Source organism: Grampus griseus, assembly GCF_964374135.1.
Source record: "Grampus griseus genome assembly, chromosome: 2".
Lineage (NCBI taxonomy): Eukaryota > Metazoa > Chordata > Mammalia > Artiodactyla > Delphinidae > Grampus > Grampus griseus.
Genome location: NC_139018.1, coordinates 42730059 through 42746667, shown reverse-complemented (window position 1 = coordinate 42746667; position 16609 = coordinate 42730059). Strand labels below are relative to the sequence as shown.

Sequence of the window (16609 nt, the reverse complement as noted above, 5' to 3'; positions counted from 1 at the left end):
AATCCTCAAAGCGGTGAAAATTTTGTTCTGAAGTTTTATGGACACAGAAGAAAATTCTGTTCATAATTGTGGGACTAGTTTTGTTACCAGTAATATGAAAGGCTCTGAGTTTAGCCCGGAAAAGAAAAAAAAGGTTAAAATACCAGCGAGGAGACTTCGTGAGGTAATTTCTCCAAATCAGGGAGATAATTCGCCTTTGCTGAAAGATGAGTTGTGCCGTGTTCCTCCAGCGTTGTCTGCAAATAAACGTCTTCCTGTTAGAACTGGGAAGAGCTTGAAGGGAACGTTATGTGGTATGTGATTCCGAATAGTTTCAACCAGTTTTCACTTCTGTAAATCTTTAGTCTTTATTTTCATTTCGTTTTTTGTGTTTCAAAATTTAGAGGACTTTTGATGATTAAATTCCTAAATATATGTCTAGTTTGTACAGGCGTTTGAAAAATGACCCCTTTTCCTGGGAAAATGGCCAGGTACCCACAGTCTACATCGAATAATACTGAATAGATAGAATGAATAAAACATTTTGTATTTTGTTTTTTCTTTGCGTGTTTTTGGCACACTGTTCTTGTCCACAACTGTGATGGACACACTCAACTAGTGTGATGTGCTTACTTTTCACCAGTAGTGCTGGCTTTTTACCTTCTGTTTGGATAGTAGAAAAGCACAATTTCTGCATTTTGATGGCTTCCATGTCCCAATTCACTTGTCTGGAGCTCCCTGAAAGTGAAGATAGCATACGTTTTACCCACTTCACTGGTAATCAAATTAATGAATATAAGCGCAAAAAACAAAAGAATAAATAAAGCAGCTTTTATAGTGCTGCTTTTGAGGGGTACAGCATAACATAGGCCTGCTGTTAAATCAGGCTTTTATATCATGTGCATGTTTTATTCCTGACAAATGATTGTACCCATAGTTTGTCCAAATCCAATAGTGTAATGATATATTTTATAACATTTTATACTTATCTCATTTGATTGTCAGTTCTGAGCCCTTATTTTCCAAAATATCAGATGTAAAAACCTTCATCAGGATATATTTAAGTACATTTTAAGATTTTTGCATGAAGAGTGGCTTCCAATTTAATTAATTGCATTAATATGGAGTTTATAATTCTTGAATTATATTTGTACAGTTTCAAAAGGTAACATCCTGATTTAAAAATCACTAAAATTGATTCCTTTATTTTGTTAGGTTCATCAGACTTAACTTCTGCCAGAAATTATCAGCAGCCTCCATTAGAAAATCCCACTGTGTCAGAAAGTGTAAGCAAAAGACTTCTTAATTATGCTCATGTTAAAATTTTAAGTATTGGCAAATAATGCTTTTTAAAATTTTGTTTGATTAGCAACAGACCTTGTTTTTATTTAAATTGCATTTACCAAAGAAATGTTTTTACAAACTGTAAGGTAAAGGTAAAGCAGCTGTAACAACATAATAAAAATAAAGTGAGGTGTAAATTATATATCATTCAAACTATTCTGAAGCCTTTTGTGTACTTTATTTTTCTTTTTTTTTGCGGTACGCGGGCCTGTCACCGCTGCGGTCTCTCCCGCCGCGGAGCACAGGCTCCGGACGCGCAGGCTCAGCGGCCATGGCTCATGGGCCCAGCCGCTTCGCGGCATGTGGGATCTTCCCGGACCGGGGCACAAACCCGTGTCCCCTGCATCGGCAGGCGGACTCTCAACCACTGCGCCACGAGGCGCCTTTCCTAGGGACTTTTAATGGGTTCACAGAATTTCAGTGTATGTATGTACCAAAGTTTATTTGTTCATATTCCTGTCATTTGACATTAAGGTTTTTTTCCCCGTTTTTTATAATATAAACAAGCAGGTGATGAACATTCTGGTATATATCCTAGCTCATTTCCTTGTATTAATTTCTAGGTGTAAAATTATTAGATAAAAGATTATGCACGTTTTTTTGCAATGTTTCTAAATTGCCTCCAGAAAAACTGTATCAATATATATTCTCCAGCAAGGTCATGAGTAAGAATTAGTGGGGTTAGTTCTCCCCGTCTTTATTTATACGAAGCATTAAAATTAAACCAAAAAAACCCGTGCCATTTTGATAGGTGAAAAAGGCATCTCTTTGTTTTATTTTCTATTTCTTTTATTATTAGTGGAGGGGAAATTTTTTTCATTTATATTGCCACCTGTATTTACTCTTTTGTGAATTACATATTTATGTGCTGTGCTTTTTCTAACGGATTTGTGGGAGTTCTTTACATTAATTTCCCAGATACATTCTACTGTATTGTTAGCCTCATTGGCTATTTTTAGGAAGTTAACACCTGTTATCAGCAGATAGCTTGGATCAGTTTTCTTTTATGATTTTCTCTTTTCCCTTTAATGATTTAGCAGGGAAAAAAAATGTGTGTGTAAGGAAGATGAAGCAATGTTGACTGAACCTAGTACTTAAAAAGTCATGGTGTCTTGGCACTGAATAGAATCTTAGAAACGAAGTCTAGGGTTACACATGTGAGCAGAAAGCTATTTGCCAGTAGATGTCACTTATATAGTGAAGTCTTCTGAGACCACATTATAGCTTAGTGGCAAAGAATACTGTGATTAATTTGTGATATTGTGCCATGCGTTGACCATCCTTACGAACTTCATTTGATTCACAGTGAATCACATTTTCACATTTAACTATAGCCACTGAGATTTACATAAGTTGCTCTGCTGAGAGTACCAAATCAGGATTTGAATCTGAATTTCAAGGTCACAGTTGCTTGCTTGTTCACTTACCCATTCGTTCACTTGATGACAGCTCATTACTCATTCAACAAATCTTTGAGTAGCTTCAAGGTACCTAAGCATTATGGTGGTGCTGGGAATTAAGCATATAAAACATACAGTCCTGTCCTCCCAGGGCACAGTAGTCACATGGCTAGTAAATGGTAATTGATAAATAATAAATCATAAAGTTTATTTAGCCTTTCATTTCTTCCTTTCATATCTTAAAGGATTTTTCTAAAGATGTTGCAGTGCAAGTGTTGCCTTTGGATAAAACAGAAGAGAACAACAGACAAAAAGGTAAAAGGATAGATTTGATTTTTTTTGGTAAAACATACATAACATAAAATTTACCATCTTTACCATTTTTAAGTGTACAGTTCTGTAGCATTAGGTATGTTCATATTGTGCAGCCATCACCACCGTCCATCTCCAGAACTTTTCATCTTCCCCAACTGAAACTCTGTACTCATCAAATACTAACTGTATTCCCCCTCCCACCATTCTACTTTCTGTCTCTATAAATTCCACTATACCTCATATATATGGAATCATACAGTTTTTGTCCTTTGGTGACTGACTTATTTCACTTAGCATGTCTTCATGGTTCATTTATGTTGTAACGTGTAAGAATTTCCTTGGTAAGGATAGAATTTTAGATTTTTAGACATTGATTTTTCTTTTCAGATATTCATTAAACAGCCTTACAGTTTTTTCTTATTATTTTCATTTTTAATTAATTTTTCCTTCCAAATTAGGCTACTAATGGAATCTCTAAAGTCCAGAAAATGGTTTGTAACAGTAAGGATACTTTTATTATTGCCAACATATTGCATAGGTTTGGTATTTGATACCTGTTTATACATGCTGAATTCAAGTTTTGTATAGTCTTTGGTAAGATAATAGATTAAAATATGCATTGAAAAAATTTATTTAATGACAGTTAAAAAGTAGTTGGTTTTATTTTCATCTAAGCAGTTTTATTGTTAGAGTTTGAACAAATGTCTCTAATTTGGCCCCAGGTGTTTTTACACAATTTTTTTCCTACAGTCTAGGGTTATAACTATTATTACTCAGTCATTTAATGTGTTCCTTACCTTTTTAAATTGAAAGGTCATATTGCTGAATCCCCAAACATTTTTTTTAGTTAAAAAAGTTTTTCTTTGAGTAGCTTATCAAAATTTAATAAATTTTCAGGAATCTAAAGTATATTTTTGTGTTTTGATTTTGCAGCAAATGACATCTTTATTTCTCAGTACACTATGGGACAGAAAGATGCTCTAAGAGCAGTTTTAAAACAAAAGTAAGTTTCATTTACAGAAAATAGGTGGGCCATTTCTTGTGTTTCTATATGGTTCTCTAAAATCAGCTTTATTTATACTTTGCACCTAGGAAAAAGTTTTTTTTTTCCAATGTGTGAAATATATATATGTGATAATATGTATAAAGCATTTTTCATGGTGTTGGGCATGTGTAAAATACTCAGTGGCTGTTAATTATTATTATTATTATTGAAGATGTATTGTTCTAAGCACTTTATGTGCATTAACTCATTGAATTCTCTCAAAATCCAATGAAATAGATTCCATTACTCTCCCAATTTTACAGAATCCCCATTTTATAGATAAGGAAACTGAGGTAGAGAGGGATTGATTTTCCCAAAGTCATTTAACAAGTATTCACTGGGCTGGGATCCAAACCCAGGTAGTCTGTCTTTAGAGTCCTCTCTTAGTCACCTCACTATACTGCTTATAGCAGTAGTCAAGTAGTTCCAAATATATAATACTTACTACTTACTATCAAAGGACATTTAGACTTTTTCTGGTTAAGATTTGAGAAAGGGACAAGCTTAGCATCTGGATGGAGTGAAGGGGAATGTGGCTACTACTCTATTCAAATGCTTCCTCCCAACTTTATCTTTAATGCCAGTGAAATACAGAACCAACCCTGACAACAGCACCATGCTAAACATGAAAGAATATATCACTGGAGGAATTTTTTTTTTTTATCATTAGTGACGGTGGAATGAGATACATATTCTTAGGCTAAATGTATTCTACTCCTAAACCAGAGCAGCCTGGGACGCCCCTTAGAAAATAGGAAAAATGTTTACTTACTTTTGAACTCTCATTTTATTCAAAAAGGAAATTTTAGATTACTTCTATAAGTGGAAAGTTGGTATTTCTAATAATACAATGAAAATAAGTATATAACTATTAAGATAAAGTTTATTCTTTTTCACCTATAGTTATCCATGGTATACATATTATACTCTGGGAAACACTAATGAAATAAGTATTACCTCCAAACTACAAGGGTGTGATCTGAGCCAGCCAGAGTTTCACAACTGGTTGTTTTGCTTAATGGTGCTTTTCCCTTTTACATTTGATCAGCCTCCAGTTCCCAATATGTGATATGGTGGTTAGGAGGAGAATTTGGATGGTAAATTGCATTCTGGGATTTGTAAATATATAAGAAAAGGCAAAAGTAAGGGCATGAGGGAGTAGTGCAGTCTCCCAAATTCTATACTTGAACTAAAAATTGCAGACTACATCTGACTCATTTGGAGAGAAAGTGATTACCATTTCCATCCAGCTGACCCCAGGTGGAAGTGGCTACTTGCAACCGTAATGGGGACTTTATCAACTTGCCTTCAAGTCAGAACTCTCAGATCTGAGAGGGAGAAGTTGTTTATACACAAGTAGACAGTGAGAGGTAACTGTGAACACTACGCCTCTTATCTGTTCACAGTAGATCTCTCCCCATTTCAGGATGGATGCACAGAATTTTTTTAAAAAAGCAAAAAACAAAAAAACTAGGAAGGGCCTCTGAGAAGGTCATTGCAATGTAGAGAATAATAATTGAGTCAGAAATATAAAATGACTCTCATACTGGGTTAAGAGAGATTTTGCTGTAGTTAGTGTCACTTGAATTTTTTTTTTTTTTTGAGAATGGTGGATGGAATTTGGCAAAGTGATTCTAAAATTTACTTGGAAGGACACACAAATTGAGAATATATACACATACTGTTAAGAATACATACATCTAGAATGCACACAGTTGAGAATAGCTAATTTTGGAGAAACAGAAATGGAATGATGGAAAATCTGCCCTATTTGCTACTATAATATGCTGTAAAGCTGTGATAAAAGGTAATCAGCTGGAGCCTTTGAGGAATGAAGAGTCTGTCCAGAGTGTCTAGAACAAGGGTAGAATGTCCTTACATGTGGCTGGAGAGGTAAGCAAAGGGTGAGGTTATAAACTACTTTAAAGAAGTTTGGACTTAAAGAGAAACAGCAAATCATTTAAAAGTTTTAAAGTGTGATATATTTTTCTTAAAAGGCTCACTCAGGTAGTTATGAAAAAATGGATTGGAAGAGGACTGGACTGGAGTCCAGGAAACCAGTTGACTATGAATTTTTCAGGAATCTTTTAAAGAGATGAATTAGATTGGTCCTGAGTACATTGGGGAATGGTGGAATGTGAGGGTGGGAATCATGCTGGGCTGTAGAGGAGTACACAGGTTTCGAAGATGATCTGGAGATAGAATTGACAGGAATTGCTGCTTAGATGTGAGAGTGAGGAAGGAGCTAAGGATGGATCCTAGATTTTTAGCTTGTATAAATGCATAGTCAGTAGTAGTATTCATTAAGAAATGGAAGCCTTGGGGGAATAAATTTCATTTTAGACGTAAGCAGGGGTTTGAGGTACCTATGAGACATCCAGGTGAAAAATGTCTGATAGGAAATTGAATATAAAGGTCAAATTTACAAAAGGGGTCTAAGCTAGAAATCCATAAGTCATCTGTATGTAGATAGTAGTCTAAGCTCTGGAAGTGACTGAAGTGACTCGGTGGGAGTGTGAGAGTGAAAAGAGATGGCATAGGGTAGGGCTCTGAGAAAACCAAACCTTTAAGAGATGTGCAAAGAAAGCAATGTGGCTTCTAAATGTTACTCAGAAAGTTTATCCAGAGGTGTAAGAGAGTATGGTCTTAACAAAACCAAGGGAAATGAGGTTCTAAGTTTGATAGCTGCTCAGAGGTAAAGAAAGATAAGGACTGAAAAGTGTCCATTGAATTGAGCAAGACGAGGTATTAATGGCCTTGGTAAGAGCAGTTTCAGTGTAGCATTGGGATAGATGCCAGATTCAGAGGATTTAGGAATAAAGAGATTTAGGAATAAAGAAGTCTTCTAGAAAAAGACTAGAAGGAAACAGTTTCTTCTGAATGGGAGAGTTATGTGCATTTTTTCTAGTTCTTTACACTTAGAAGCTCATTTGCTACATTGAGCATTTATTAATTTGATAATTGGAAAAAATAAAATTTTAAAGCCTATAAAGAAGTTGATGTCTAGCCTTATAATGTTATTTTTCTTATTGGTCAATTTAATGTATTAAAGTAGAATGAAAGATCTTTTTTTTTTTTTTGCAGTACGCGGGCCTCTCACTGTTGTGGCCTCTCCCGTTGCGGAGCACAGGCTCCGGACGTGCAGCCTCAGCAGCCATGACTCACGGGCCCAGCCGCTCCGCGGCATGCGGGATCTTCCCGGACCGGGGCACGAGCCCACGTCCCCTGCATCGTCAGGCGGACTCTCAACCACTGTGCCACCACGGAAGCCCTGAATGAAAGATCTTAAAGGGTAAATCACATTCAGCCTTCAGACAGAAATTCTAAAAGATACAGATTATCTGAATTACATTTTCTTAGTACACCACTCAGTCAGCTAAATATATATTGAGCACCTACTATGTGCTCTTTCTTAGTTGCTGTTTGGTATAAAAGAAGTCCCCGGCCCCCCACCCCAGGTTGCTTAGGGCTTGGCTGGGGAGAGAATAGGTAGATATATGGAGGAATGCATGATTAGAGCTGTGAGAGGAAACATTCAATACATTGTTAAACTGTTCTGTACAGACATTTAAACCATAGGATGGCTGACTGTCAAGCCTCAGTTGTGTGGTATAGGAAGTAAATACAAAAGTAATTAATGAATGGAAAGATCAAGAGGAAATGTTATGAGAGCAGGCTTATTGAAAAAGGTAAGGCTTTTGTTGTATCTTTAGAAGGATAGAGTAAGTTAGGTGAAGAAGGTTGAGAGAGTGAGAAAAAGCATGGAGTCAGCTGTGGGAGTGGCATGCCGTAGTCAGTGAGAGCAGTGTGACTCAGGAAGAGGTGGTTTTGGGAGGAAAAGTGCAGTATGTATAGGGCAGGGCCAGAGGATGGAGTGTGTGGAAGGCCAAACAGGAAAGTAGCCTAATCAGTTGTCTATAAGGAATGATTTTAGATTTTTTGAATGGTGGGAAAATGTGTGTGGAGAGTTTTTAAGCAATTAGAAACGGGAAGAATGAAATAGTTGGCCAGAGATGATGGTTTGTACTAGAGCAGAAGTCTGAAGGGAGAAGTGCTGTTTGAGAGAGAAAGCTTGGTGTTATGGGACGATCTCTGGGAACTGATCCTAACTCAGCTACTTACTAGTTCTGTGACGTGATCAAGTAAATCCCGTTACCTCTATGGACCTCAGTTTCTTGATGTGAAAATTAGGAAAGATGGGCTACTGGGTTCCCCCTACCTCCATAATTCCATGACACTAGTCCTGCAATTGTGATGAAATAATTGACAAAACCTGATGACTCAGTTGGGCATGAGAAGGTAAACGAGGATAGAGAAGTTAACTTCAAAATTTTGAGAATGAGAGAAAAATGATACTCTTAATAGAAATGAGGCAACATCAATGAGGAGTAAGTTTAAGAGCTCTGTGGCCTTCTTCAAAAATCAAAGGATGGGGGTCTTCCCTGGTGGCTCAGTGGTTGAGAGTCTGCCTGCCGATGCAGGGGACACGGGTTCGTGCCCCAGTCCGCGAAGATCCCACATGCCACGGAGCGACTGGGCCCGTGAGCCATGGCCGCTGAGCCTGCGCATCCGGAGCCTGTGCTCCGCAACGGGAGAGGCCGCAACAGTGAGAGGCCCGGGTACCGCAAAAAAAATAAAAGGAAAAATCAAAGGGTGGAAATTCAGCAGCTGGAGATGGAGCTCATTCCTGTTGATTTTACTTAGACTTACCTTAGGGAGTCTTCAGTTTTGTCAGTGTTTTCTTTCATTGATTTCTTTTAGGCCAAATACAGCACAAAATTAACCAGTCTTTTTTTTTTTTTTTTAGGTGTTTAGTTAAATGCCTTACTGTGAATATGTATCTATTTTCTGGACTCATTTTTAATCCAGACTGCTTAGTAGTGTATTTTGTGCCCATTTTAATAAACTAGGTGACATTTATTAAATCTAAATGAGTTAGAATTTAAAAAATTCTTTTCAGCAGTTTTAACGATCCCTCTTGGGTTGTCTTACTTTGGGAGTAAAACTTGATACCTAAATTCTTAGAGCCTTTTCTGCATGTTATAAATTTGTACTTCTTGACTATAAATCATTGTAATTGTGCCCATGTCTTTTCCACATGCATAAGTCGTATTTTCTGAAATATCAGTGCCTTCAAGGAATTACCTTTTTATTTCCTTAGTGTGTAGTGACCTGAGCCTTAATAGATTTCATTAACCAAATGACTAATAAGATGCTGATAGTGAAAAATAGGGATTTAAATTAAAAAAATCAAGAAAACTCACCTGCAGCAGATTACCACTTGTAGGTATTTCTTCTAATGGTTCAGTAGAGGTTACTGAATAGATTTTATTCCTTTTTTATTTACAGAGCTCAAAGCATGCCTGTCTTTAAGGAGGTAAAGGTACAGCTTTTAGAAGATGCCAGCGCAGAAAAGGACCCTATTATTCAGGAGAGTAGAACTTCACCCAGTGGAATTGATTCAGCTGCAACTGTGGCTGCAGCAACTGCTGCCGCCATTGCAACAGCAGCTCCACTGATAAAAGTATATCTGTTTCTTCCCAGATAGTCATTACTACTTTGTAAAATGTAAAAATGTTTATTAGAAACTGATTCTGTAATTGTTGTGTCCAGCCATTGGCTAGGGATATTGCTGTCTGTAGTTGTGAATTATTTCTCAGAAGTTGTGAGATTTATCTCTCATCCCTGTGTTAGTTCTAGAAAATCCTGGACTTTCTTAGTTTTAGCACTGAAAAATATCATCTTGGGAACCCCTCAGTCCTGGGTACCTGGGATGTTTGGTCATCCTTATTTTAGAGCTAGAAGGGACCATACAGACCATCTATGCCAAACCCCTCAGTTTGTAAATGGGAAAAATGAGAAACAGGTCAGAGTCAGCAATAAGGTCTTAGAGCCAATAGGGGGAGAGCCAAGACTGCTGACCTAACTCAGCCTCAGATTAGTGAAGTATCGAAAGCTACTTTGTTTTGCTATTTTCTTCTTTTTAATTTCCATTTAAGTATTTTTAATTTCCATTAAGTATTTAATTTCCACTTAAGAAATAAAAATTGTATGTGACAAATTTGTTATTTTTTATGAGAGAAAAGATCTACTTAAGGATAACTATCTTCTGCCTTTTATTTCTGTGATTCTAAAAATAAAGGCATAAAATCATCAGAAATTTGGTTTGATAATTTCTCAATACCAATCACTTTATATAATCTTTCTAGTAATTGAGCATATTTTTGATATCTTTGGATATTTTTACTGTTTTAGGTGCAGAGTGAGTTGGAATCAAAGGTCAATACTGTTACAGAATTACTCAATAAGTTACAGGAGACTGATAAACAGCTACAACGCGTTACAGAGCAGCAGACAACCATTCAGAATAAACATGAGAAACTACACTGCCGTGATCATGGAAAGCAAATGAATGTGTTTATGGAGCAGTACATTAGGCATCTTGAAAAACTGCAGCAACAACAAATAGATATTCAGGTAATAAAGGGATTACACATTCCATGACCTTTTATCATGTGGATCTCTAAGCTAATATTCATTGATTATTGTAATAGCTCAGGAGATTGTAACAGTTTTAGTTCTTAAATAATGATTTGCTTTTGTTCAGAATTCTTTTCCTCTATGGGGTAACTCTGCATGTTCTAGTTCAGACGTCTAGCTCTGTGAGACCTCTCCTTATAGTTGGCTTTTCCTTCTTTTGTGATATTTCTGTTGACGGTGTTTTTAAAGGGCATTTATTGCATTGCAGTTTTTTGTTTACATCAGTGGCTCTTAGCCTGGGAATGTGCATCAGACTCACTTGGAGAGCTTTATAAATATACACGTGCTTGTACCTCTCAGAAAGTCTGAGACAGCAGGTCTCAGATGGGGTCTGGGAATCCTTGAAAGCTCTCTAATGATTCCGTTGCGCACCCTTGGATGAGAACCACCTAGTATACTTATTTGCTTCTACATTTACTTAATTAAAAAGAATGAATATTCTTATGCCTTTTGAATATGAGGCACTGGGCTATTATAAAAAGAAGAATTATCCTCACAGAGAGCTGATAGTATAGTTTCTTATTTATTTTGGAATTTCTAAGTCCTGGGATACTACCCAGCACTCAGGTACTCAGTATACTTTCTTTTTGAATGAGTGAATGACCAGCATCGTAAATGCATTGGGTTTTTAAAAATAAATTTATTTATTTTATTTATTTATTTTTGGCTGTGTTGGGTCTTCGTTGCTGGGCGCGGGCTTTCTCTAGTTGCAGCGAGCTGGGGCTACTCTCCGTTGCGGTGCACGGGCTTCTCATTGCAGTGGCTTCTCTTGTTGCAGAGCACAGGCTCTAGGCACGTGGGCCTCAGTAGTTGTGGCATGTGGGCTCAGTAGTTGTGGCACGCGGGCTCTAGATCTCAGACTCAGTAGTTGTGGCGCATGGGCTTAGTTGCTCCATGGCATGTGGGATCTTCCCGGACCAGGGCTCAAACCCGTGTCCCCTGCATTTGCACATTTGCAGGCAGATTCTTTTTTTTTTTTTTTTTTTTTTTGCGGTACACGGGCCTCTGACTGTTGTGGCCTCTCCCATTGCAGAGCACAGGCTCTGGACGCGCAGGCCCAGCGGCCATGGCTCACGGGCCCAGCCGCTCCACGGCTTGCGGGATCCTCCCGCACCGGGGCACGAACCCGTGTCCCCTGCATCGGCAGGCGGACTCTCAACCACTGCACCACCAGGGAAGCCCCTGCAGGCAGATTCGTAACCACTGCGCCACCAAGGAAGCCCTGCATTGGTTTTAATTTACTTTTTTTCCCTACTTAGTATGCAGTTTAAAAACTTTTAAAAATAAAATTAAAATATAACATTCAGAAGAATATATAAAAATAAGCTTATCATAGCTCAATATAAGATCACAGAGTGAACGCTAATGTCCTATTATTTTCAAGACTTCCTAATAGAGCTTGTCTTGAAATTTTCATGGGATTAAGATATTATTTTTATTGGAATGATTATGGGCATATAAAATAAAGTTTTACTAAGTACTCCATACATTGCTAAAATTGAGTATGCAGCATGTCATCTGGAGAGGCTAGGAGTGGGCCTATCAGAGTGCTGGTCCCCAGTCTACAGGTAACTTTGCTTCTCTGAGCCTTGATTTCTTTACCTAGAAAATATTTTTGGTTCAGGATAGAATGAGATGACACATTTGAAAAGCACATTGAGTTTTTTTAAGGTAGTTCTAGGTGCCTGCCATTCATTTATCCTTCCATAAATAAATGCATAATTTATTAACTTTCTGATTTTGGAAGAATGGAATCTTTGCTAATTCAGACATCTTATTTATAAAGCCTATAACTACAGAGAAAATTGAACTTTCAGTGAGTATTTTAGTAGTTCAGTTAAGGCTTAATGAAATGAAATTCTTTTTGAAGAGTGATCTCAATACACTTTTAAGAATTCTGTAAAACTATAAATCTTTTCGGTTTTTCTTTGTCTAGCATAAAACTCTTTTAAAATCCGTTTTATTAGTTAAGATACTTACACATTTCAGATGTTTTAATAGTGTTAAAACTGTGTTGTCACTATAGTTTCCATTTATACGTAAATGCATAAATTACTGCTGCTACTATGCGCGGCTACTATTTTATTTGAGTGCTTTCTGTCAATGGTTTTTAAACCTTTAATTAAAATAAAATCTTACCATCCAGGATATAAAAGATGAGATGTTTTGGTTTTAAATTCTCTGGTTTAAGTAGAGGTCTAGGGCTAGGGTCCCTTCTTCCTGGTCCTCTCCTACCCTGCTTCAGTGTCTCTTGAGCCATCTCTGAGGTGAAAAGGAAGAAACGGAGGTTTAGAATAAATTAAATGATCAGGGCCACACTGCAGAGCCAGACTTAACCCAAGTGCTATTATATGCTTCCAGTGGCATTGCTGCTGCAGTAGATAGTTGCATGTAATGTATGTATTTTCATTGTTTATTAAATCTAATAGATTGTTTTCAAGTCTTCTAATAAATTCAAAGTATTTTGTCATCTAACTCTTTCAAATGATATTTGAAATTAACAAAGTAATTTTATGTTTTCTAGACTCACTTCATTAGTGCTGCACTCAAGACTAGTAGTTTTCAGCCCGTTACTGTGCCCCCTTCTAGAGCAGTGGAAAAGTATTCTGTAAAACCAGACCATTTGAATTTTGGTAGCAGTAATCTATCTTCACATAACACCTTTGCTTCCAAACAAGGTAAAAATATGTAGTTTTCTATGAATAAAAAATGCCAGCTATGAATGTTCTTTGCAGTATATAAGCTGAAAACTTACTTACAAGGTTGTGAGAGACTCTTTGTTTTATAAAATTAGGTTTTGTTTTTTTTTAGGTCAGGTAAGTTTTAGATTATTTTGAAACTTGTTCAGTCAAGTTATGGATCATGTTCTACTTGATGGTCTTAATTAATAACTTTCATAAATTGTCAGAAGCACTTCTATATAAATTTAGAAAAATTTTACTTATCTAGCATCAAAAATGCTTGTCATCAATTCACCAATTTTCTGACAAACTGGATATTTGCTGTTTTCTTGATTCTGTCAGGGGAGAAACCATCTGAGTACAATTAGAAACTATTTCTAAATATTTTCAAAGAGTTAGTAATGCAAGTCTATTTTAATGGAATTTTAAAAATCTCTTTATAAAAACAAAGGAATACATAGCTTATTTGTGTTAATCCTTTGGAATTTAAACTATATCAATAAATGTATCTCCAAATTATTGATATTTGAATAATGAACTAATGAAAATCAAGGGCCTATCCCTTTAATGATATACAGATCCATGGAGTACAATATTCCCGACATTTGATTTGTTAGAACATTGTTGGATTACAGACATGTTAAAGGTTCCTTATACTTGCAAGGTGCTTTACGTTTCCCCCAAATGAGTGGGTCTTACAAAACTTTTGTGAAGTGATGTGAATCAGTTTTTAAGTTGTAAAGGGAGGAAGATGAAGCCCAGAAAGGTTATGACTGCCTGCTCAAGGTCACCTGGCTTGAGAGTGAAAGTGTCAGAGCTACAGCCGGAACTCAGGTTTCCACGCTCACCGTTCATAGTTGTCTAATGTATTTTGTACTCTAAAGTGGGATCTCTCTAGATCAAAGTATATAAAAATTTTAAGACTTGCTATACTTAGCACCAGATGGTCTTACCAGTTTTCATTGCCACGAGCAGTGTCTGGCTATGCCATTTTTCACCACAACTTGAATAGCACTGAATATTGTCATGTTTTTTTCTTATTTATTAGGTATAAGTATAAAGTGTTTATAGTTTGTATTCTTCTGATTCTAGTGAGGATGAACTTATTTCTATATATTTGTTAATAATTTGAGTATCCTATATAATTTTTGTTTTATTTTTAAAATATGGAGAAGAGTAATATTACAATTTAAACGTTTTTAAAAAGTAAGTTAAATTTATTATTTTCTTTATTTTCTATTGAAGCACCTTCAATAGAGGTTGAAGATACCAATTTTGATAAACAGAAATCTCCTTTGGAGACACCAGCACCCCGCAGATTTGCTCCTGTACCTGTTTCAAAGGATGATAAAATATCAAAGAGGGAAAATCCTACGGATAAAAAAGAAAATATGGAGATATCACATCATACAGGTAATAAAGCAATTATAATTAGCACCCACTACTTTTATTAGACCCATCTCAAATTAGGAACAGATTTCCACACTCATGATTTATAATTCTCTAATGTGCCTTGTAGTAACTGAAGTAGGATCTCTATTTTTAATATTTGTATTTAAATGATACTTTCTGGGCAAATCAAGCTTCTTTAGGTTCTTTGTAGAAGGAGTTGGAGATATACCTTTATAATTATTCTGACTATCTTCAACATGTTATTACTTAAACCTTTAATGAAAAAAATGTTATTAATAAATAAAAAATAATGCTTTATAGAAGGTAAGGTTGATTATCATGTTTACTTATATTGTTTTTAAGTGTGAATTTAAATACTAAAACTCAGAGAATTTTAACATTTATTATTGTGTTCAATTGGAAAAAGTGCTAATAACCTTTATAAGTGACAGGAAATAATAATTTGTTATAGACACTTAAAATATAGCCTTTCTAGTAAAAGTAAGTAAAAATGTTAAATATAAGCTTTCATTTTTGGAGTCATTTAAATGCATTCCAGTCTTGTCTTGGACACATTTAAAGAATCTTAAGGAATTTAAAAGATAATAAAATCTTTAATTAATAAACTAACCTCACCAAAAAAAAAAAAGTTTGTTATGTAGTCTCATTAAAGATGAGGCTAAAAGGAGGATTCAACCAATAGTTGTTGTGAAGAAATAGTTAAATCTCCCTTTCACTGTTTATAAAAATAGTTACAGGGCTTCCCTGGTGGCGCAGCGGTTGAGAGTCCACCTGCCGATGCAGGGGACACGGGTTCGTGCCCCGGTCCGGGAGGATCCCACATGCCGCGGAGAGGCTGGGCCCATAGGCCATGGCCGCTGAGCCTGTGCGTCTGGAGCCTGTGCTCCGCAGCGGGAGGGGCCACAGCAGTGAGAGGCCTGCGTACCGCAAAAAAAAAAAAAAAAAAAAAATAGTTACAGTTTACTGGGCTTTGTGATGATGTTACTTCTCGTTCAAATTCCTTTTTTCTGTGATGGAAATAAATTCAGGCCTAAAATTGTACCAGTATAGTTTCCTTGAGTTATAAATATTTAGTTTTATTGATGAACGTATGTGTAGTCTACATTGTAAATTGAGTAGGTCATCACCACATGAAACTAATTTAGTACAAATATATGTGAGATAGTATATAAAAGAGAAATGAATTAGTACTTGAAAAATGATATTGTATTTCTTCTATTGTAGAAAATGTAGGACTATTGGAACAAATTTTGAATAGCTATGATTCTTTGACAAGAATAAGTGAATCTTCAGACAAAAACTTACTAACTAGATCAAAAATAGGATGGAATCCTGAGAGGAGAAACAGGTAAAAACAAGAGATTGGAATAAAAGCTACATTGAAAAGAGCTTTGTTTATATTTTTAAAATTTCTTTAGAAATTTTAGTGAATTTAAAACATTGCTTTTAAAAATTGTCTTAGATTTAGTTACTATTTTCTTCTGCTAATAGATCTTTCCTCTTTTCTATAATATAATTATGAATACATCTAATTTTCTCAAACTGTGGATTATTTACTATTCATTTCTGATGAAATGATATCTGGGATTTGCTTCAATAATAATCCATTGCAGGGGCTTCCCTGGTGGCACAGTGGTTAAGAATCCACCTGCCGGGCTTCCCTGGTGGCACAGTGGTTGAGAGTCCACCTGCTGATGCAGGGGACACGGGTTCGTGCCCTGGTCTGGGAAGATCCCACATGCCGCGGAGCGGCTGGGCCCGTGAGCCACGGCCACTGAGCCTGCGCTCCGCAACAGGAGAGGCCACAACAGTGAGAGGCCCGTGAACAGCAAAAAAAAAAAGAATCCACCTGCCAACACAGGGGACATGGGTTCGAGCCCTGGTCCGGGAAG

At 36.4% G+C, this 16609-nt stretch overlaps 1 protein-coding gene across 1 annotated transcript in view; it reads left to right on the top strand.

Moving 5' to 3' along the window:
- Positions 1-2: 2 nt before the first annotated feature.
- Positions 3-16609, top strand: part of KIAA0586 — a 106282-nt gene continuing 89675 nt past the window's right edge. The window contains exons 1-9 of the mRNA XM_082648073.1: positions 3-293; positions 1195-1265; positions 2969-3038; positions 3972-4041; positions 9433-9607; positions 10339-10560; positions 13148-13301; positions 14550-14717; positions 15942-16065. Coding sequence (XP_082504199.1) covers positions 38-293; positions 1195-1265; positions 2969-3038; positions 3972-4041; positions 9433-9607; positions 10339-10560; positions 13148-13301; positions 14550-14717; positions 15942-16065 — 1310 coding nt within the window. The 5' untranslated portion in view covers positions 3-37. The remainder of the gene's footprint in view (positions 294-1194; positions 1266-2968; positions 3039-3971; positions 4042-9432; positions 9608-10338; positions 10561-13147; positions 13302-14549; positions 14718-15941; positions 16066-16609) is intronic.